The sequence below is a fragment of the Xenopus laevis genome, chromosome 4L (assembly GCF_017654675.1).
Source record: "Xenopus laevis strain J_2021 chromosome 4L, Xenopus_laevis_v10.1, whole genome shotgun sequence".
Taxonomy (NCBI): domain Eukaryota; kingdom Metazoa; phylum Chordata; class Amphibia; order Anura; family Pipidae; genus Xenopus; species Xenopus laevis.
Window position 1 is genome coordinate 12277544 of NC_054377.1, and position 23585 is coordinate 12301128.

A 23585-nucleotide genomic window follows, 5' to 3' on the forward strand; every position below is an offset into this window, starting at 1 on the left:
CATTTTATATGAATAAGAGTCATAATAATATTATTATAATAATATCATTATAATGACAGACTATAATAATACAAATCATTATTAGATTAATAGGGTTATTAACCCCAAAATAAAATGTTTCCTAATTGAAGAAAATCATTCTAAGCAGGTTTTAATGTTCTACGGTTTTAATGTTGTTTGTAAATATTATTGCAAATTTGTCTGTCCCCTTTCTACACTGCTGGTGTTGACTCATGAAACAATGTAGCAGAAGTCGAGCCCAAATTGCAATTCCCACAATGCCGTTCATGCTTCTTCACAGGTCTGCAAATCAGCTGGCTTTAGCTAAACTGTTTCAAGAGTCAGAACTAGTGGTGCAAAGGGACAGATGGATAGCAAATACATTTCTGGGGTTATTTATCAAAGGTCGAATGTTAAGAGTATTTTTATACCTCGAATTAACTCACTTTTTAAATGGTATTTTATAGGGATGCACCGAATCCACTAGTTTGGATTTGGACAAACCCCCGAATCCTTCGTGAAAGATTTGGCAGAATACAGAACCAAATCTTAATTTGCATATGCAAATTAGGGGTGGGAAGGGGAAATTTTTTTTACTTCCTTGTTTTGTGACAGTCATACGATTTTCCCTCCCGACCCTAATTTGCATATGCAAATTAGGATTTGGTTCGGCCATAAGGATTTGGCCGAATCCTGCTGAAAAAGGCCGAATCCCGAACCGAATCCTGGATCCCTAATATTTTATTACGAAAAAACTTGAATGCGAAAAACCCGATTCTGTGAGTTCGAGTCCCAATACCCAAAAACTTCAATTAATCAAGTTTTCCTGTGGAAAAAACTCGAATCTCTCAAATTATTTGAGTTGTCGGCAAACCCTTGGATTAGAGCCATTTCCAAGGTCGGGTATATTAAATATCCAAAAATTTAAGTTTTTTTAAAAAAAAAAAAAGGTAAAATTTTTAAATCCAAAAATGTGAGTTTTGACCAAAAAATACAACTTTAAAAGAATTTTGGAAAGCAAAACTCGAACCTTAGGGGCATATTTAAAGTATCAAGGGTCAAATTTCGAATTGAAAAAAACATTGAAATTCAAAAAGACCAACCGATATTAAGTCAAAGGTTTTTTGTTTTTTTTTGGCCGAATAGGTCAGTTTTCGAATAGTTTAGAATTGTGCGAACCAATAGTGCATTCGATCGAATTTGAGTCGAAGTTTTTTCCCAAATAAAACTTAGATTTTTCAAAGTCCACCAATTGACTCCAAATAGATTCTAGGAGGTCCCCCATAGGCTAAAATAGCAAATCAGCAGGTTTTAGATGTAGAATGTCCAAAGTAGAAATTTTAAAAGAGACAGTACATGATAAATTTCGATTTTCGATTTTTTTTTTTAATTTGGACTATTCCCTAGTCGAAGTACACAAAAATAGCTCGAAATTCGATTTTTTTTCATTCAAAAATTCACCTTGACCTTTGATAAATCTGCTCCTTAATATAGCTACTCCTTACTGTTAAAGGGCTTACCTTCTCCATAGCCTGCGGTGTGGCCATTAACAGGGTGTGACCAGAACTCACCCACTGCCGGGCAAAGATGAGGTACTGGCCCAGGCCCAGGTCTTCTAACCAGCTGCACACTTGTTCATTGCTCCACTGAGCAAAAGGAGCGTTGCAGTCACTAGTGGAAGAAGATTGAACACAGATATTTATTTATTGGTGGAACACCACTTTTAGCATGTTATATAATGACCAATTATAAGCAACTTTTCAATTGGTCTTCACTATTTTTTATAGTTTTTTTTTCAATTATTTGCCTTTTAATCCTGACTCTTTCCAGCTTTCAATTGGGGTCACTGACCCCATCTAAAAAACAAATGTATTGTTGTTTCTACTTTTTATTACTCATCTTTCTATTAAGTCCCTTCTATTCACATTCCAGTCTCTTATTCAAATCAGTGCATGGTTGCTAGGGGAATTTAGACCATAGCAACCGGATTGCTAAAACGGCAAACTGAAGAGCTGCTGAATAAAAAGCTAAAATAACTCAAAAAATACAAATAAAAAATGAAAAACAATTGCAAATTGTCTCAGAATCTCACTCTCTACATCATACTAACAGTTAACTCAAAGGTGAACAAAATAAAATATTATGAACAGAAATACGGAATATTACTAGAGACATGTTGTACATGTAGGAACATCTCTCTGACTAACCACAGGCTGCCGGGAGCAGAATCCCAAGTTTAGGCTTGAAAGCCGACTGCTAAATGAGTTCTTTTAGTGATTATCCATGTGGCCGACTTAAAAGCATCAGCCCCGAGCAGAAATATCAGCACAGGAAGTGGGAATGGGGAACACGTGTTATTCATTTAGCAGCTTCCCATTTAGTACATATAGTGAGATGCAAAAGGCTACTTCAACAGTGGCTGAGGGCTGTATTCTTTTTTTATGTCTCCTGTTACTGTGACTATTATCCCACTGTTACTATAGACACCATCTCTCCCTACTATACCTGCTATCCCACAGTCACACTCCCTTCCCAGAGACTATTATCCACTGTTACTATAGACACCATCTCTCCCTACTATACCTGCTATCCCACAGTCACACTCCCTTCCCAGAGACTATTATCCCACCGTTACTATAGGCATCATCTCTCCCTACTATACCTGCTATCCCACAGTCACACTCCCTTCCCAGAGACTATTATACCACTGTTACTATAGGTACCATCTCTCCCTACTATACCTGCTATCCCACAGTCACACTCCCTTCCCAGAGACTATTATCCCACTGTTACTATAGGCACCATCTCTCCCTACTATACCTGCTATCCCACAGTCACACTCCCTTCCCAGAGACTATTATCCCACTGTTACTATAGACACCATCTCTCCCTACTATACCTGCTATCCCACAGTCACACTCCCTTCCCAGAGACTATAATCCACTGTTACTATAGACACCATCTCTCCCTACTATCCCACAGTCACACTCCCTTCCCAGAGACTATTATCCACTGTTACTATAGACACCATCTCTCCCTACTATACCTGCTATCCCACAGTCACACTCCCTTCCCAGAGACTATTATCCACTGTTACTATAGACACCATCTCTCCCTACTATCCCACAGTCACACTCCCTTCCCAGAGACTATTATCCACTGTTACTATAGACACCATCTCTCCCTACTATACCTGCTATCCCACAGTCACACTCCCTTCCCAGAGACTATTATCCACTGTTACTATAGACACCATCTCTCCCTACTATACCTGCTATCCCACAGTCACACTCCCTTCCCAGAGACTATTATCCACTGTTACTATAGACACCATCTCTCCCTACTATACCTGCTATCCCACAGTCACACTCCCTTCCCAGAGACTATTATCCACTGTTACTATAGGCACCATCTCTCCCTACTATACCTGCTATCCCACAGTCACACTCCCTTCCCAGAGACTATTATCCCACTGTTACTATAGACACCATCTCTCCCTACTATACCTACTATCCCACAGTCACACTCCCTTCCCAGAGACTATAATCCACTGTTACTATAGACACCATCTCTCCCTACTATCCCACAGTCACACTCCCTTCCCAGAGACTATTATCCACTGTTACTATAGACACCATCTCTCCCTACTATACCTGCTATCCCACAGTCACACTCCCTTCCCAGAGACTATTATCCACTGTTACTATAGGCACCATCTCTCCCTACTATACCTGCTATCCCACAGTCACACTCCCTTCCCAGAGACTATTATCCCACTGTTACTATAGACACCATCTCTCCCTACTATACCTGCTATCCCACAGTCACACTCCCTTCCTAGAGACTATTATCCCACTGTTACTATAGGCACCATCTCTCCCTACTATACCTGCTATCCCACAGTCACACTCCCTTCCTAGAGACTATTACCCACTGTTACTATAGGCACCATCTCTCCCTACTATACCTGCTATCCCACAGTCACATTCCCTCCCTAGAGACTATTATCCACTGTTACTATAGGCACCATCTCCCTACTATACCTGCTATCCCATAGCTACAGTCCCTTCCCAGAGGCCATTCCCATATTCCCATATAAATACCTGTTTTTAATGCAGTTATCCTTTGTTCTGTTAAGTCTTGGCCCAGCAGTTGCCCGCAAACCCCCTCTTTTAAATTCAGACAATCCAACGCCATCCATGCTAAAATTTCCAGAAGGAGTTCTCCTAATTCTGCAGATATAAACAGCACAAAACTTGTGAAAATAAGGCAATAGCAGGAGAATCTATGTCTTTAAAAATATTGTTATAATAGCGAGGCCATAATAATTATATAGCTATCACCCACATGCTTGGTTGCTAGGGGTTAAACCTGGTTCAAGCTTGTAACTTTTATATCATTTCACCCTCTGTAAATTTGGTATAAATAGTGACACCTAATGGTGGTAAGCAGTATTGTGTGTCGGGTTTACTCCTAGTTTGCAATGAGTGTCAGGAGAACAAAAGAAATCCTATAAACTTACTTTCCCCAGAATTTTTTGATTCCTTTAGGGCTTTTCTTTGATTCAGGAGACAGAGGGGACTGTGGTGCCGAATCAGTCCCAGAAGAGAGGGAAAGATCATTCGAAGTAAATGTGATATCCAGATTGTTCTCCTTTTCGCCTGCAAGAATTAAAGACATCTGCTCAGTCTGCTCCCCCAGAATAGAATCCAACATTTAATAGTCTGGTTTTAACCCCAGAATCCACTGGCTGTTATTGGGACACACTATAAGGCAGCTTCTATAGTTAGAGAGACATCTGTCTAGTGCTACCAATTTCTGCAGGGGAAATGAGATCAGAGCAGGCAGTAAAACTTCTAACACTTTCCTCTGTCCCTATATATTAGGCACCTATCTAGTGCTACCAATCTCTATTTCTGTAGGGGAAATGAGAGCAGAGCAGGCAGTAACACTTCCCTCTGTCCCTATATATTAGGCACCTATCTAGTGCTACCAATTCCAATATTTCTGTAGGGAAATGAGAGCAGAGCAGGCAGTAACACTTCCAACACTTTCCTCTGTCCCTATATATCAGGTACCTATCTAGTGCTACCAATCCCTATTTCTGTAGGGGAAATGGGAGCAGAGCAGGCAGTAAACCCTTCCAACACTTTCCACTTGTCTCAGTCCCAGGGTCAGACTGGGCCAATGGAACACCGGGAAAAAACCCGGTCGGCCGTGGTTCACGGGTCCAGACGGCCCAGATCCGCATCCTGCTCCTCTTCTTCTCATCCTCCCTTTGCGTGTAAGTACGATTTCGCACATGCTCCTCTTACTCTCTTTGCCGGTCACGGGGGGTCCCTGAGGCAGAGCCCTTGGCCCCCCAGTCCGACCCTGCTCAGTCTCTGTATTAGAGATTCACGAATCCACTATTTTGGATTCGGCCAAACCCCCAAAACCTTTTCTAAAGATTTGGCTGAATACCGAATCAAATCCTAATTTGCATATGCAAATTAGTGGTGGGAAGGGGAAACCATTTGTTTCTTACTTGTTTTGTGACAAAAAGTCACGCAATTTCCCTCCCCGCCCCTAATTTGCATATGCAAATTAGGATTCGTATTTGGTTCAGCCGGGCAGAAGGATTCGGGCGAATCTAAATCCTGCTAAAAATGGCCGAATCCTGGCTGAATCCCGGCCAAATCCCAGATTCGGTGCATCCCTACCCGGTATATTAGACCCCTATCTAGTGCTACCAATCCCTATTTCTTTAGGGGAAATGAGAGCAGACAGTAACCCTTCCAACACTTTCCTAACGTCTCTGTCTCTATATATTAGGTACCTATCTAGAGCTCAACAAAGCTCAGCAACACAAAGCATGACACTTATTACTGTTAATATGGCTGGTACAGTACCTATGACCGGGGCACTGATACTTCGGGTGATATCTTCAACCAATCCCAAAAGAAGAAATGAAGAAAGAAGGAAGAAGAAGATGAAATTTCAGCCAGGAAAGCAAACCAAAAGCCACAAGCTCAAATGAAATTGCAGTATAGAAAAGTGGAAAAGAAAAATTTTATAGCACACTGGTTGCTAGGCCAACTCACTGTAGCAACAACTGCAATTTCCTTGTCCTTTAATAAGGAAAATAAGCAGCACAAAAACAGATTGCGGAGTAATATTTAAATTTTCAAGCAAAACAGAAAGATGTATTTGACCAACTGCAAAGCTGCTAATATTTTTGTTCCATCTGCAAAATTAAAATTAATTTGAAAGCAGAATTCCAGTCCAAAGCCCTCTCCCTCAAAAGCTCAAAACCGTCATTCAGCCAATCACTTAGCTGGATTCCATCTGCAAGCAGCCAATCCCAACTGCAGTAATAAAAGATAAGCATTGTCCCCTTTAACATTTCCATTGTTGTAGGTTATTGTTCACTGATTCACAGCAGTATGACCACACGAATGATCCCCATGTGACTTACATGAGTCGTAAATCCCATTGGTTTCACTGGGGACATGGAGGAGATTTTGGGAAGTAGGCTTCCGGTGGGGGTCGTGAGCTCCATTCTGATTGGCCCGAGAAAGCTTTCCTGGCAGGGTCTGGTACCGAGGATCATCGATGTGAGCTTTACTCTGGTAATGCAAGTTTTCATATAGTAAATGTCATGCAACGTAATTGATCTTCATTCTATCACTCCCTGAGTCAATAAGCACCTATGCCCAACCTGTGCCCTATCGTATTTAATTTTATGAACGGTTAAATAAGGCTAAAATAATGGCTGTGCCCCCTGCTGTTCTGTCCTGGTGGTGGCTGGATGAAACAGCAAAAGCATAAGTTACTTAAACTGGAAGCGCCTCCTGATGCTTCTCTGCTCAATTCTATCACTTTAAAATCGAGGGAGCGTGGCTCAGTTCAGGCAAAAAAAGTACAGCAGATGTCAACCCCAATAGGCCCAATATGAAACAAGACTGTATGAAGTAGTGCGGTTAATATACCTCAGGAGTTACAACAGGATCAGTGACTTCCACATCAACATGCTATGGAGGTGACGAGGAGAGAGAAAAACAGGACAAGGACAATGATGTTAGTGCTGGGTGCAAACACAGACTGGTGATTGGTTAACATGAACGTGGCTTTACTTTGGTGCCAGAGAAGCATATCACTGGCACCTCTAGCAGCACTAACTCTAGCAATTCATCCCTCTCTCATCATTGGCCCTCCCTTATGCTTTTAATGAATTCTTGGCCTTGCCCTAGGTATTATCAGGGGTGTAACTTAGAGGAAGCAGACGAGAGAGAGAGAGAGAGATGATCGAGAGAGATGATCGAGAGAGAGAGATGATCGAGAGAGAGAGAGAGAGAGAGAGAGAGATGATCGAGAGAGAGAGAGAGAGAGAGATGATCGAGAGAGAGAGAGAGAGAGAGAAAGATGATCGAGAGAGAGAGAGAGAGAGATGATCGAGAGAGAGAGAGAGAGAGAGATGATCGAGAGAGAGAGAGAGAGAGAGAGAGAGAGAGAGAGAGATGATCGAGAGAGAGAGAGAGAGATGATCGAGAGAGAGAGAGAGAGATGATCGAGAGAGAGAGAGAGAGATGATCGAGAGAGAGATGATCGAGAGAGAGAGAGAGAGAGAGATGATCGAGAGAGAGAGAGAGAGAGAGAGAGATGATCGAGAGAGAGAGAGAGAGAGAGAGAGAGAGATGATCGAGAGAGAGAGATGATCGAGAGAGAGAGATGATCGAGAGAGAGAGATGATCGAGAGAGAGAGATGATCGAGAGAGAGAGATGATCGAGAGAGAGAGAGAGAGAGAGAGAGATGATCGAGAGAGAGAGAGAGAGAGAGAGAGATGATCGAGAGAGAGAGAGAGAGATGATCGAGAGAGAGAGAGAGAGAGAGAGAGAGATGATCGAGAGAGAGAGAGAGAGAGAGAGATGATCGAGAGAGATGATCGAGAGAGACAGAGATGAACGAGACAGAGAGACAGAGATGAACGAGACAGAGAGAAACGAGAGAGAGAGAGAGACAGAGATGACCGAGAGAGAGACGATCGATCGAGAGAGAGACGATCGATCGAGAGAGAGACGATCGATCGAGAGAGAGACGATCGATCGAGAGAGAGACGATCGATCGATCGAGAGACGATCGATCGATCGAGAGACGATCGATCGATCGAGAGACGATCGATCGATCGACGATCGATCGATCGAGAGAGAGACGATCGAGAGAGAGACGATCGATCGAGAGAGAGACGATCGATCGAGAGAGAGACGATCGATCGAGAGAGAGACGATCGATCGAGAGAGAGACGATCGATCGAGAGAGAGACGATCGATCGAGAGAGAGACGATCGATCGAGAGAGACGATCGATCGAGAGAGAGACGATCGAGAGAGAGACGATCGATCGAGAGACGATCGATCGAGAGAGACGATCGAGAGAGAGACGATCGATCGAGAGAGAGACGATCGATCGAGAGAGAGACGATCGATCGAGAGAGAGACGATCGATCGAGAGAGAGACGATCGATCGAGAGAGAGACGATCGATCGAGAGAGAGACGATCGATCGAGAGAGAGACGATCGATCGAGAGAGAGACGATCGATCGAGAGAGAGACGATCGATCGAGAGAGAGACGATCGATCGAGAGAGAGAGAGACGATCGATCGAGAGAGAGAGAGACGATCGATCGAGAGAGAGACGATCGATCGAGAGAGAGACGATCGATCGAGAGAGAGACGATCGATCGAGAGAGAGACGATCGATCGAGAGAGAGACGATCGATCGAGAGAGAGACGATCGATCGAGAGAGAGAGTCGGACTGGGACACCAGGGGCCCACCAAAAGTTTTTAGACCAGGGGCCCACCCTTAGTACTATTTTTTTCCTCTAATCACTCAACCTCTATTCTCCTAGTCTCTCTCCGAGAGAGACCAGCTCATGTTCTATATAGGCCCCTGTGAAGCTACAGCCCTCAGATTCCGATACAGAAAAGTCAGCTTGGGCCCTCCCCTAACCCAACTGCTCCCGAACCAAAGCCCACCTGACCCAGGACAACACATCCTTAAATACCTGTGCCCACCCTGCCACTCTCTGATGTCACTAGAAGGGGCAGTGCAAGTAAATCAATAAGCAATCGCTATGCTGGGCCGAACCCACAAAGAAGTTGACTTCTTTAATATAAAAAGTGTGAAACATAATGCTGTATATTGAAGCCTCGAGCGTTGAATTGCCATAGAGATTAGAATAAATGACAATTAAAAGACACATTAAATGCATGCTGACCTGCTTTACACACATTCTCTAATATATTAAATACTAGGGATGCACCGAATCCAGGATTCGGTTCGGGATTCTGCCTATTTCAGCAGGATTCAGATCGGCCGAATCCTTCTGCCTGGCTGAATCCGAATCCTAATTTGCATATGCAAATTAGGGGCGGCGAGGGAAATCACGTGACTGTCACAAAGCAAGGAAGTAAAAATGTTTTCCCCTTCCCACTGCTAATTTGCATATGCAAATTAGGATTTGGTTCGGCATTCGTCTGAATCTTTTGCGAAGGATTCGGGACTTCAGTTGAATCCAAAATAGTGGATTCGGTGCATCCCTATTAAATACTATAGTCTCCAACATATAAACGAGCATGCAATACAGACTGAACAAATACAACACTGAGCACAACCAGCCAATTCCATTCAGCACAGCTTTCGAAAAGGGGGTCGCTGACCCCATCTAAAAATTATATACTCTTATTCAGTCTCTTATTCAAATCAATGCATGGTTGCTAGGGTAATTTAGACCATAGCAACCGGCTGAATACAAAGCCAAATAACTCAAAAACCACAAATAATAAAAAATGAAAACTAATTGCAAATTGTCTCAGAATATCCCTCTCTACATCATACTAAACGTTAATTTAAAGGTGAACAGCCCCTTTAAAAGAAAAGGGTAACTACTGAATAGCTGTGACTGTGCAGCCAGGGTGTAGGTGACAATGTGTTACCCATGTTTCCTCCAGTTATTTGGGAACAGACCATCTGAAAGAAATGATTTACACACATTTGCCTTTGGGTAATTACCTTTTCCGCACACTGTAAATCTTCCAGGCTAGTTGAAAGCTTCCTGGGTAGAATTCTATAGCACCAAGAACAAAGCAAAAATGTCACTTTGTGTTGCAACACGACACCAGTATTTAAACATCTTGGTTTAGAATTTCTCGGGAACGTAAAGCCACCACCTAAGTCTTTTCAAGTAATAACGGAGATCTAAAGGCAAGGAAATGAATGCAACATTGCTCTGCTGAGCACTTTTGCAAATTACATTTTTTTTCCAGCTTCAAAGACATGAGATTTTATACCGGACTTTTAAGTAGTGCATAGTGCCCATGTGCTAATCAGACTGCAGAAAATACGTTCTCAGCTCTTACCTGTTTTTATATTCGGGTGTTTCTTCCCAGGAGATCGGGCAGGGTTCAGACGGACTCAATGAGCTTATACTGCCAGGGAATAAATGAGACATAAATCAGAGGCATTTTTCTTTAATCCATATTAGGGATGCAGCGAATCCAGGATTCGGTTCGGGGTTTGGCCTTTTTCAGCAGGATTTGGACGAATCCTTGTACCCGACTGAACCAAACCTGAATCCTAAATTGCATATGCAAATTAGGGGCGGGTAGGGAAATCACTGCAAACTAGGATTCTGTACGGTATTCGGCCGAATCTTTCGCAAAAAATTCGGAGGTTCGGCCGAATCCAAAATAGTGTGTTTTTTCCCCCAAATCGCTCATTTTTTTCAGATTTTTTCCTGACAAACGTAATTTTTTTGGATTTTTGCCTGAAAAGCAGGGGTGATCCTGGCCCCTCCACTGCCTGAGGCAGCTGTTGCTGCTGCCCCCCTCCCCCGGAAATTCGCTCTTAAAGTACCAGGAGCAGCATTTTTGCTGCCCCTGGTACCTAGTGGGGCGCTGCCGCCTGAGGCGACAGCCTCAACTCGCCTCATTGGCGAAGCACCCCTGCTGAAATAGTCTAATTTTCTGGCTAATTCCAGCATAGACCACAGAAACTTCCAAATGGGATGGGGACCTCTCCCATTGACTTATATACAACCTTGGCAGGTCTCAGATGGCTGATTTTCTGATTCTGTCTTTTTGCAGCTATGAGGTATAATAAATTACAAAAAATTTTTGTTTTTCCCCCACTAAAAATTCGAATTTTACAGTAAAAGAAAAAAACTTTAATTTTTCAAGTTTTTGCCATTTGAGCTTTAATAAATAACCTTTATTTCTTACCTGGTTTGTATGTTATTTGGTGCAGACAAAGGGGATATGATTGAGGGAGGATCTTCTTGGCACGTCTGTTTAAAAAAAAAAAAAAAAAATTGGCATTTATACTGAAAATAAGCAAAATGTTCCATATTTTTTATATATATATAGCTTCAGTGGTTGTAGCACCCCATACCCCCCCTTTAAACTAGTGGTGATCCTATGCTTTTAAAATTGGGCGTTTGTTTTGGGAATATCTCTCCTTTAAAAGCCTGATTGCTGGCTGGGGAGGATTTAGCCTTCAGTGAAAAAACAGCGTTCAACGGACATTGATTACAGGTAATGCTTAAATGCACATAAAATATAAAACAAGTTAGGGACCGCCATTCGGGGTTTACCTTGACGTGGTATGGTGGCTTATCAATTTTATGATCATAACTTTGTAACAAAATAACCCCTGTTTTGGGTACATATGCAATAGCATTTATTATACTTATATATATACTTTAAAGCCTTTAGAGTGCTCCCACAACCCCCCTGTTTTGATATTATATATATATATATATATATATATATATATATATATATATATATATATATATATATATATATATATATATATATATATATATATATATATATATATATATATAAATAAATAATTATTGCAGCTCATATATGATCACAGGTTGAATTTAGGTCCAGTCTGATTCAAAATTTCAGGTTCCCGGTTTTTGAAAACCAGCCAAATTTTCATCCAACTGCAATAATATCATAACCACACCCATATCATGACCCTACCCCTAAAAGCCTCTGTCCCACCCCCTGACATCAAAGTCCCACCCCTCTCTACGCTCCTCTCCACTCAACAGGTTGGGCAGAACTTTTTATATTGGCACCCAAAGGCCTCCTCCTTAAAGGATAAGTAAACAGTGAATAGAAAAAAAATAAAATAATGAATGTACAATGCAAAAGTGCCTAGAATAGCTCACTCGTCAATTTTATGTTCACTTATATTTAAGGTTTACTTATCCTTTAAAGCTGCCACCCTAGGTGGGGAAAATATGGTTCAGTGTAACGCTAATCCATGGCCCCATTAGAAAAAAAAAAAACCCCCTTCTTTGAAAGATGTAATTTCATATTTACATAAGCTATGTATGCAAGAAGCTGTTAGATTTAGGATGGATGATTCTATTCAAAGAAATAAAGTTAAAATCAGATGGTCCCTGTATATTTCATCTTTAGATGTTTCTAAAAAAGATTTTATCCTTAAACTGATGGGACAAGATGATCGCTAATGAATGAATTTGGTAATAGTGTGTTAAAACTATTTGTACTGACTTCCCATGTCTTAATTATCTTTTTTAAAAAAAAGTACGGGTCTTTTTGTTTTTGTTTTGATTTGTTTCTGGTTATTTCATGGTTCAGATACATGAAAACATCTCTTGAATTTTACTCATATGAATTGTTCTTTTATTCCATAATATGATTGTTCATATATTTAATTCATTGTATTTTCATGAAAATTCAATAAAAAGAATTTTAAAAGAAAGAAAGAAAAAAAAAAAAAAAACAACTCACTGCCCATCAAAGTGACTTACATCTGGTTTTGGTAACTCGTTAGTCAGGTTATTCACTGGACTCAGTTTCCTTAAAGTGGCCTCCACTTCTTCCTCGCTGCTTAGGGACAGCATTCGCTCAGAGGAGGCTGTAGAGAAACATGGCATTGCTTAGCATGTAAAACGCCATCACTGTAGCTTAATGATATTAAAAGCTAAAGGGGAACTACCCCTTTAATTCTCTGCAATTGGCCAGGCCTGGGTAATGGCCTAAAAGATAACTTTTAGTATGTTATAGAATGGCCAATTCTAAGTAACTTTTCAATTTGTCTTCATTATTTTTCAATAGTTTTCTAATTGCCTTCTTCTTCTGACTCTCTCCAGCTTTCAAATGGGGTCACTGACCCCATTTAAACATGCCTGGAAAAGGTACAAACATACTGTTACTTTTTATTATTCATCTTTCTATTGAAGCCTTCCCTATTCATATTCCAGACTCTAATTTAAAGGAGAACTAAACCCTTAAAATGAATGTGGCTATAAATGTCATTTTATATACAGATCTCATTGCAGCAGCCTAAAGTTTTAGCATCTCAATAGCAGCAATGATCAAACTTGTCACAGGGGGTCACCATCTTGGAAAGTGTCTGTGACACTCACATGCTCAGTGGGCTCTGATTGGCTGTTGAGAAGCTAAGCTTAGGGCTCGTCACTAATTATCCAGCAGAAAATGAGCTTCCCTGGCTGTAATATAAGCTGATGCTACAGGTTTGCTGATTATTAAATTCTGATGCTAATTGCACTGGTTTCTGTGCTGCCATGTAGTAATTATCTGTATTAATTACTAATCAGCCTTATATTGTGACATTTCTATTCTATGTGTACTGTATATTGTGAGTGGGTCCCTAAGCTCAGTAAGTGACAGCAGCACAGAGCATGTGCAGTGAATCAGCAGAAAAGAAGATGAGGAGCTACTGGGGCATCTTTGGAGACACAGATCTTTACTGCTAAAGGGCTGTGGTTGCCTTGGGCTGATACAGAAGAACAAAACATTATGTACAACATTTCTAGCTACTTCGTTAGTTAAGCTTTAGTTCTCCTTTAAATGAAAGCATAGTTGCTAGGATTATTTGGACCATAGGAACCAGATAGCTGAAACTGAAGAGCTGCTAAAAAGTTAACTCAAAAACCCCAAAAATAAAAAATGAAAACCAATTGCAACCTGACTCAGAATATCACTCTCTAATTTAAAGGGGAACAACCCCTTTAAAGCAATCTGTAACATTATAGGAGTTTTATGTCACCGTCATGAATCGCTAAAACTGCTAAAATCATTCATTTTTGCAAAAGCAGGGAATACGTATGTAATATGTTCTCTAATAAAGTCCATTAAGTCCCAGATACTTAAATACAGAATAATATTTACTCGCTGCCATGGTCCCAAGCAAAACCAATGCTGTTTAGTCATCTGGAACAGGGAGTGCTGCCCATGCCAGAGCTTTGGGGCTGAACAGCGGCAGCAGTAATAAAATCAAATGTCTGAATCCAGAGGTGCTTTTATTTCTTATATAAGAACTGCTGATGAATCATGTGCTTCATAAGACATTAAGGGATCTGTATCATCTATGTACATTTCCTATACAGGTATAGGATCAATTATCCAAAAACCCATAATCCAGAAAGCTCCAAATTACGGAAAGGCCGTCTCCCATAGACTCTATTTTATCCAAACAATCCATATTTTTTAAAATGATAAAACAGTCGCTTGTACTTGATCCAAACTAAGATATAATTAATCCTTATTGGGTTTATTTAATATTTAAAGGGGTGATTCACCTTTAAAGTAACTTTTATTATGTTATAGAACGACCCAGTTGGAATCAACTTTTCAATTAGTTTTCATTATTTATTTTTTTATAGTTATTTGTCTTTTTCTTCTGATTCTTTGAAGCTTTTAAATGGGCGTCGCTGTCCCCTTCTAAAAAACAAATGCTCTTTAAGGCTACAAATGTATTATTGATACTTTTTATTACTCGTCTTTCTATTCAGGCCTCTCCTATTCATATTCCGGCCTCTTATTCATCTCAATGCATGGTTGCTAGGGTAATTTGGACCCTAGTTACCAGATTGCTTAAAATGCAAACTGAAGAGCTGCTGAATAAAAAGCTAAATAACTCAAAAACCTTCAATAACAAAAAATGAAAACAAATTGCAAATTATCTCAGAATATCACGCTCTAAACCATACTAAAAGTTATCTCAAAGTTGAAAACCCCTTTTAAATGATTTTCTAGTAGAATAGATCCAAATTACGGAAAGATCCCTTATCCGGAAAACCCCAGGTCCTAAGCATTCTGGATCACAGGTCCCATTCCTGTATAATAATGAAGTCATATTATGTGCAAAAAAAAAAAACAAAAAAAAAAAAACCATTACCATGAGCTGCCAATACGAAATTCTTCACTCGTCTGTATTGACTCAGCAGCATCGTGAGTTCCTCTATTCGACGGTCCTGAAAGCAGAAAGTCGCAGTCGGTCAGCAGTTCACTTCCCCTTTGTGCCCCAAATCACTAACAGCAGAGCCACAGTTGTTCCACATTTCCCTTCTTATCACTATTAAACTTGGAAGGTTTGGTGGTTTGTAACGCAGCGGTTTTATACACCTTTATTAATCCCCCTCTATAAATTGCTCTGTTAAGTGAACCCAAATGTTTTTGTCAGGGGGACAATTAATTGGAAACATTTTTATTAGGAGGCTGCTTGAGAAAATCACTTCCAGACTGAGCACTGGCTAATAACTCTTCAGGGGGGACTGTGTGCCAGAGCAGGGGCCACGTCTTCACTTACCCACTCCAAATTCTCCCTTTCAATTTAAATGGCTGGCCGTCTGCTTGTGCCTCTCCCTCCCCCACTCACACCCCGCTTGGTTACTGCTAGGATCCAAATTACCCTAGCAACCAAGCATTTTTTTTTATAATTCGTGTTTTTTTGAGTTATTTAACTTTATTCATCAGCTAACCAGTTTGCAATTTCAGCAATTTGGTTACTAGGGTCTAATTTACCCTAGCAACCATTCATTGATTTAAATAAGAGACTGGAATAGGAATATAAGAGGCTTGAATAAAAAGAGAAGTAATAAAAAGCAACAATAACAATACATTTGTAGCCTTACAGAGCATTTGATTTTTTTTTTTTTTTTTTTTAGATGAGGTCCATGACCCCGTATTTGAAAGCTGGAAAAAGCCAGAAGAAGAAGAAAAAAAGCTATAAAAAATAACGACCAATTGGAAAGTTACTTAGAACTATAATATAATAAACTAGATTCTATAATAAACTAAAAGTTAACTTAAAGGTGGACCACCCCTTTAAGAAAAGTAAAAAGAAGTAAATTAAATAACAGAATTCAATTATGCCCAATACTCCTATAATCTCTAACGATATATTCCCATTTAAAGCTCAGTCGCCAGCCATTCCCCTTATCCAGTGTCGGACTGGCCCACTGGTATACCAGGAAAACTCCCGGTGGGCCCAGGTGTTAGTGGGCCCTCTTGTTTACATTTGGTCTATTTCATGGTCATTTTTTATTGGGGGGAAAATAATAATAATGGGAGAATATTGTAAGTATATATAAAAAACGAGGAGAATAAAGAGGTTGAGTGGGGAGAGGAGGAGTAATAGTTTGGAAAGGTCCACTGTCTTAGGTTTTCTGGTGGGCTCACAGTTTTAGGTTTTCTGGTGGGCCCAAGGTCTAATGCTTTCTAGTGGGCCTCTGGCATCCCAGTCCGACACTGCCCTTGTCCCGTTGGCCTGAAACATTCCAATAAAGCACACTCACTCACCTTTTCTTCGTTTGCAGCTAATAATGTCTCCATGCCCACTTTCAACCTCTGAACTTCTTGATCTAATGTGTAAAACAGAGACAAATTGGTTACTAGTGTCCGATGGTGAAAGAATACTGTATATAGGACACGGCCAAAATGATGCTCTCCCATGCATCCTCCATGCCTTACAACCACCATTGGAGCTGGAGGCGAAAACACGCGAGAAAACTCTTTTTGTACATAAGACACAAATACAATGCCCCATTGATGACAATTTTAAAATCCACCAATAACAACACAATGATCAGATTAGGAGAAAAGAAGGTTGGGGGTTATGGAGCTGAAGCCGCAGCAGTTACTAATCACAACACTGTCCCCAAATTCCAACACAAATCTCTATCCGCTCCCAACCAATCACAATGATGGAAAGCCTTGTAAATATGCTGCCTGATTTGGCCATTGGCTGGGGGGGGGGATGCTGCAGGAAGTTAATGGGGTCAACATTGACTGGAGAAGAACAGCTTATAACCGAAGGAATACTGAACTTTATGAACATTGAGAGCAAAAAAGGAGTCGGACATTTGGACGCAACGGGGAGGTGGCAGGGTTTACCATCCTGCTATGAGAAATTCTACTTGTCCTGTAACAATAAAGGGTTAGCTGGATGTCCAGGAATTCTGAGCTAGAAGTTCTGAGTTGGTGGCTCAGGGCTGAACATTCAACCAGGAATGGAACTTACTTGGTGTGTGGCTTAACCTAAGGGGTTATTTATCAAAATCTAAATTTGTTCTGAATTATACTCCGACCAAATCCTGCAAGGCTTATATCCCCTTATTTATCAATACATTTTTCAGAAAAATTTGAGTGCTGGAAAAAACTCCAAAAATATCTTGAAAATCTTTCGAAAATTCGAACCGTACAATTCTAAAACCGGGAAATCTTCGGATTTTTGCACGAAACCCAACTCAGACCAAGATATCTTCGGGACTTCTATTGATTTATATACAACCTCGGCAGGTCTGAGATGCCAGATTTTCTGACTTTTTTGGACTTTTTCCATCCTCTGGGTATAATAAATCACGAAAATTTTTAGTTTTTTTATGGTAAAAAACAACTTGGATTTTTCTTGTTTTTGGCATTCAGACTTTGATAAATAACCCCCTAGTGTCAATGGAACCACAATGACAGATAGAGTATGGAGGGTGAGGGATATAGAAGACTAGAGGGGGTAATAATTTAGAATCATAAGAAGGGCCCTGCTTCACATTCTCTACTAGGGTCCCATAAGCCTCCAGCTACATGCACTCAACAGGAGGTGGCTCCTAGGGTAGCTGACCTTGTAGAAGTTCTCTATGGGCTTGAGCAGTCAACACACCCTTCCCCCATGTCCAGGGGGTTCCAATAGGCAATGGTCCCTTTCAGTCAGGTGCTGCATCTGCCATAGGCAGCTTGTTTTTGTTTGTGTCGATGGACAGTTGCGGCATTTTACAGTCATACACTATGACAGTCAGAACCCCTAGTGCACTACAGACCTAAAATACTTCTAGGCATTATTAAAGTCAATAGAACAATAACTTGATGGCCCATGTTGGGTTAAATAAAGGAAACGTGTAGAGCTGCACAATCAAGTTAGGAAATGTTAGGTGGAATCAACAATCTGGTCAGTTGCGGCATTTTACAGTCATGCACAATGGCAGTCGGAACCCCTAGTGCACTATAGACCTAAAATACAGCACTTATCTTACTTCTGGCCATTAATTAAGTTAATAGAAAAAACTACTAGATGGCCCAGGTTGGGTTTGATAAAGGGAACTTGAAGTAGAGCTGCACAATCAAGTTAGGGAATGTTACTTGGAATCAACAAGCTGACCCCTACCAGAAAGGAGACAGGCTTTGAGCATCCTCTACCAGATAAAATTGCTCCTCAGCCACCCAGTTCTTCACTTCTATTTGGGTGAAGCCACGAACATTAATTTAGCCAACATTGATAATTATGCAATAGGAGACACCAGCTAAGGAGAAGTGATGGTCAGTTGTGGCATTTTACAGTCATGCACAATGTCAGTCAGAACCCCTAGTGCACTATAGACTTAAAAGTTCTGGGCATTATTTAAGTCAATAGAAAAACTACTAGATGGTCCAGATTGTGTTGGATAAAGGGAACTTGGACTAGAGCTGCACAATCAAGTTAGGGAATGTTAGTAGTTGGAATTAACAATCTGAGCCCAACCAGAAAGGAGACAGGATTTGAACATCCTCTACCAGATAAATTTGCTCCTCAACCACCCAGCTCGATTGGTTCTTCACTTCTAGTTGGGTCAAGCCACAAACATTAATTTAGCCAACATTGATAATTATGCAACGGGAGACACCAGGAAAGGAGAAGATTCTGGTAACAGGTTAGGTGGTGTGTTTGCGATGATTGGTAAAAACAAATCAACAGCACCCTGGGTGGGTTATTGCAGCGGTGCCATAGAACATTACTGGCGGGGAAGCGCAAGAACAAGACAGGTGGCTTACGTTTGTCTTTTATCCTTCTCCTAAATGCTTCTTCTACGTGTCCCATAGGAGTAAAAAAACAAAGTGAAATTATATGGTCATCTGGATAGTCATTGCTCAATAGGTTCATCAAAAAAATGTAATCTTTTACCATAAATATTAGATCCATGGCAAATATATATATATATATATATGACTTTACTTCTGGGGGTTCCAAGCCACCTAGTGACCTGCCAACAAGTATAACCCAGTGCAGAATTGTGACTGTATCCATACCCATACCTCCCAACTGTCCCTTTTTCGGAGGGACAGTCCCTCTTTTGACAGCTCAACCCGCAGTCCCTCATTTGTACTGGAAAGTCCCGCTTTTCTCTGCACTGAACAGCCAGAAAAAGAAACAAAGTTTCTCACTTAATTGGCTTTTAGCAGAGAGCCCAGAACAGGTAACAGGTGCAAATAAGATACTTTGTAACAATTTTGAGACACAAAAACACAGTTTAGATAAGGAGAAATATTTTCAAACTTTCATAACCTGCCAAATTTTGTAAAACAAACATGGTGATTAGGGGTGTGTGGCCACAGAAAGGGGTGTGGTCAATGTTGTGTCAAATGTTGGGAGGTATGCATACCATTCTTGCTCCTGGCCTTGTACCCATACCAGCTGAATGCTGAATGGTTACAGTAGTACTGGTGGGGCAAGCAATACTTCTTAATGGCAGAAAATGTTATATATTAGATATATCATGTTGGTTCAATAAAAGTTCTCATATGTGTTGTACTACTGTAGCAATGGCAATAAGCATGCCTTAGAAATAGGATATATTTTCACTTTAAGGAAGGAAGAATCCATGCACGGATATATATGTTTGGGAAACAGATCACGCCGTGTAACAGAATAGCTTGGCAGCCTATTGGATCCAGTCATGACTCTGCAAGCCTGCATTTCCGAATGGGATACGAGTTTCCGGCACGCCTGGGATCAAGTTACGCTTTCATTCACTTCTCACCGAGAGAACGGATTTCTCTGGCACATACTGGAGACAGTCTTACTGGCAGGAACTGGGATATGTATCAGGGGATGGCATGAGTATCACAGGGGCACAGTGCCAACACTCAAAGCACCATAAGAGAACATGGTGAAATAAACATATACCTATGTGAGTGTGCTAATGCACGGGGCTTGGATGTGTTAGTGCATGGGGTAGATACACATGTGCGTTAGTGCTCTATTGCATAGGATGTGTGTGTTGCATATGGAGGGGGCAGATACAGACAGACTGGAGCCCAGACACAATTACAACATGAATTAATACTACAAAGTCATATTAGCTGACTGTTACCTCTTTCTGCGGATTCATTCTGTGCAATGGTCCTGGATGAAATTTGGCTTTTTAACCGTTCAATTTCAGCATCCTTTAATGCCAGCTGCTCCTGTAGTTGGGCAATCTCTGCCTGAAATATACAGAGTACACCATAAGCATTTTCTTTAAAGGGCACCTCTCAGTGGAAAATTGTTTTTCCCTCACTGCAAGCGTGGGGTAATAGAGGTTGCATTTCAGTTGGGGGAAACAAAACCATTGAGGGAGCACTTAGTGTGGGTGGCCAGTTGGGATACAAGCATGGAAATAATGCTTAATGCTTCTTTAAAAAACAATTAATAGAAGAAGTAAAGGTTAAAATAGGGGTTGTTCCAGGATACTGGGAACCTGCCATCAGTCAAATTATTAACCTTGCAGCCATAGCTGGTGCTTCCATAAAAATCACATGGGCCCAGAGTGCCGCCATATTGGACACCATCTGCAAAATGTTTTACTGGACTGTATGTGAAGGGGGAAGACTAGGGATGTCATAGGGGCAACAACAGGGTAGATTTGGGGCAGGACTTTGGGGCAGCTGACTGGCTTGGGAACAAGGACTGGGGCATATTAAAGGAAAAAGGGGGTGGATTGAGGGTGAAATGAGGCAGGAGCTGTAATTTAACAAACCAGGGTTGGAAGTGACAATTATTTTAATATAGACCCCAGCTGAAGATTTATTGGCTTTGCTGGTGACATACTGGCTGGGACCTGGGTTGCAAGCCTAGTCAGTGTTGGACTGGGCTGGCGGGACACCGGGAAAAAACATGGTGGGCCCTGGACTTCATGGGCCCTGCTGACCTATACCTGCTCCCCCAACTATACCATCCCCCCCCTCCCCATGGCATTGGCAGCGTGTTGTTGGACACCGAGCTCCAAGAGGGCCCTTCAGTTTACATAGAGGGCTCTTTAAGTCAAGGTCCCAGGGGGCTCCAACATCCCAGTTTGACCCGGAGCCTAGTTCCAATTACCCAACAATCTCCCTGCTTTTAAATGGGCATGTGCAGGTGCAGTATATTAAACTTGGCCAAAGTATAAAACAGCACAAGTGCCTGCCCAGCGGCTGCAGGGGATCCACTGACCTATGGGAGCCAACATGATGGTGTGGGGCTGTTTAAAAAAGTACCTTGGGCTGGTGGAATTTTAAAGGAAGACATTCTATTGGCTCCAGCTGATTCACTTAGCGGTATTGGCACCAAAAGCGTATTTAACTTAACTTGTCCTTTAATGATAGTGCATCTCAAATTAAACAACAAAAATGTAAAAAAACAAAAACAAAAAAAAAAACTCACTCACTTTTGTTGCCTTTAATTTCCACTCATACTGGGCCCGCTCATTTTCCAGCTCTTCTACTTTTATTTTAAGGTTTTTTAGTTCCTGTAGCAGCCCCTGGGATAGAAAGGAGAAACGATAAAGACAAGATTGGGCCAACACGCGGCATTATCTGAACATACCGAAACACCCAAATCAACGCCCCTGATTAAATAAATATATATCCACTCACCTAAGCACAGGCTGACCTGTTTGCACATGACTATAAAGCAAATAGCATTGCTAAAGCAAATAGTTTCCACTTGTGTGAACTATGATTTTATAGGATATTTGCAGAGACATTAAGATGCTTTGACAAGTCTCTGCAGAACTCCATTTATCATAAGCAAGTTGTCTGTCAATTCAGATCTCCGTGTCAGCTGCATAAAGGGGCTTTAGAAAATAATTCTTGCAGTTTTAAACTCCGATTAGAGATTAGAAAGGCACTAGGAATCCCCTCAGGTTTTATTATAAAACTATAGATGGGCATGGCAGGGATTACAGTTTCTGACTTGCACAAGGACAACATTGTTCTCAGGCTTCTATTTCTCTCTCAGTAGCTTTGTAATGTGATAAATCTCTTACTCTCAATACTTTATTACACTAGGGACATGGGCAACCAACAATGACCAGTTTAAAGAGATGGTGGCCATGTTTGAATCTCTTACACAGGAATTCTTCTGTACTGAGAGTGATTCAGTAACAAATGTTCAGGGATTAGTAACCTATGGGCCGGGACCCCGTGCTGTTTAGGGTGGGTCCCATTATGTGAACGTTCTTACTACAATTTATAATAAGGTGCTATGGTTCTATGCCAAATTATGGGTCAAGAAGCTGGTTTACTGAATTCATTTGGGTGCCCTGCAGAAGCTGGAAAAGCTAATTTTAAAGGAGAATTCAACACTAAAGTTAAAAAACCCCAACCTCCCTACCCTACATAGACCTCCCTCCTCCCCCCAGCTTAAGTGTTACCCTGGGCAAATGCCCCTAACGTTTTACTTGCCCCTTGGTGCAGATTCAGGCATCGGAGTTCATGGAAGCCATCTTCAGGCAATTTTTATGACTTTCGGCGCATGCGCACTTGTCACAAACCAGAAAATTGATCCAACTGCGCATGCGCCGACCGCGCCGGTCTCATTCCGAGGATTTCTGGAGAGAAGAAGATGGCACCCGTGAACTCGGAATCTGCACCGAGGGGTAAGTGAAATGTTAGGGGCGTTGGCCCGGAGTAACAATTAGGCTGGGGGGGAAGAGGTTCTAAGTATGGTAGGGGGGGTCTATGTAGGGTAGGGGGTAGGGTTTTTTAAGGCACTATGTGCTGTTTAAGAAGAGTATACCATTATTGTCGGTGTCTGACTGAGACACCAGGGGCCCACCCAAAAACCCTAGACCAGGGGCCCACCCAAAAACCCTAGACCAGGGGCCCACCCAAAAACCCTAGACCAGGGGCCCACCCAAAAACCCTAGACCAGGGGCCCGCCCTCAGTACCATTATTCTTCCTCTCCTCACTCAACATCTATTCTCCAAGTCTCTTTTCTTTACATCCCTGAAAGTGATGAGTTTTCACAGCTCTGGACAATTGAATGTGACATGTTTAGTTTACAGTTGTTGGTTGTCCTTTTTATATGAACGTTAAGTGTTCGGATTTCGTTTGGTAGTTTAATCTTTTGTGGAGGATTCCATATTGAGCCCAGTGGGTTAGCCTATGAGTAAGTGCCCACCCTAGGCACAAAACGCGTCAGGCTTGAATGTCCTAATAAAGATTTTCTATTTTTATATATCATCTGGGCACCTTTTTCAACCAACAG

General features: G+C 41.3%; 1 protein-coding gene across 13 annotated transcripts in view; it reads right to left on the minus strand.

The window, feature by feature from the left end:
• The window catches only part of LOC108713799 (liprin-beta-2), a 93545-nt gene that overhangs the window by 6719 nt on the left and 63241 nt on the right, over positions 1-23585 (minus strand). For 5 of the 13 annotated variants that reach the window (XM_041589896.1, XM_041589903.1, XM_041589897.1 and 2 more), the window contains 15 exons: positions 21762-21854; positions 20451-20562; positions 19132-19164; positions 16630-16691; positions 15227-15302; positions 12835-12940; positions 11260-11334; positions 10399-10467; positions 10052-10106; positions 6972-7013; positions 6458-6608; positions 5892-5924; positions 4523-4661; positions 4104-4232; positions 1521-1671 (listed from right to left, as the gene is read on the minus strand). In XM_041589896.1, the coding sequence (XP_041445830.1) occupies positions 1521-1671; positions 4104-4232; positions 4523-4661; positions 5892-5924; positions 6458-6608; positions 6972-7013; positions 10052-10106; positions 10399-10467; positions 11260-11334; positions 12835-12940; positions 15227-15302; positions 16630-16691; positions 19132-19164; positions 20451-20562; positions 21762-21854 (1326 nt within the window). Of the gene's footprint in view, positions 1-1520; positions 1672-4103; positions 4233-4522; positions 4662-5891; positions 5925-6457; positions 6609-6971; positions 7014-10051; positions 10107-10398; positions 10468-11259; positions 11335-12833; positions 12941-15226; positions 15303-16629; positions 16692-19131; positions 19165-20450; positions 20563-21761; positions 21855-23585 lie in introns of all 13 variants that reach the window. The other 8 variants (XM_041589900.1, XM_041589904.1, XM_041589898.1 and 5 more) reach the window with 7 other exon arrangements.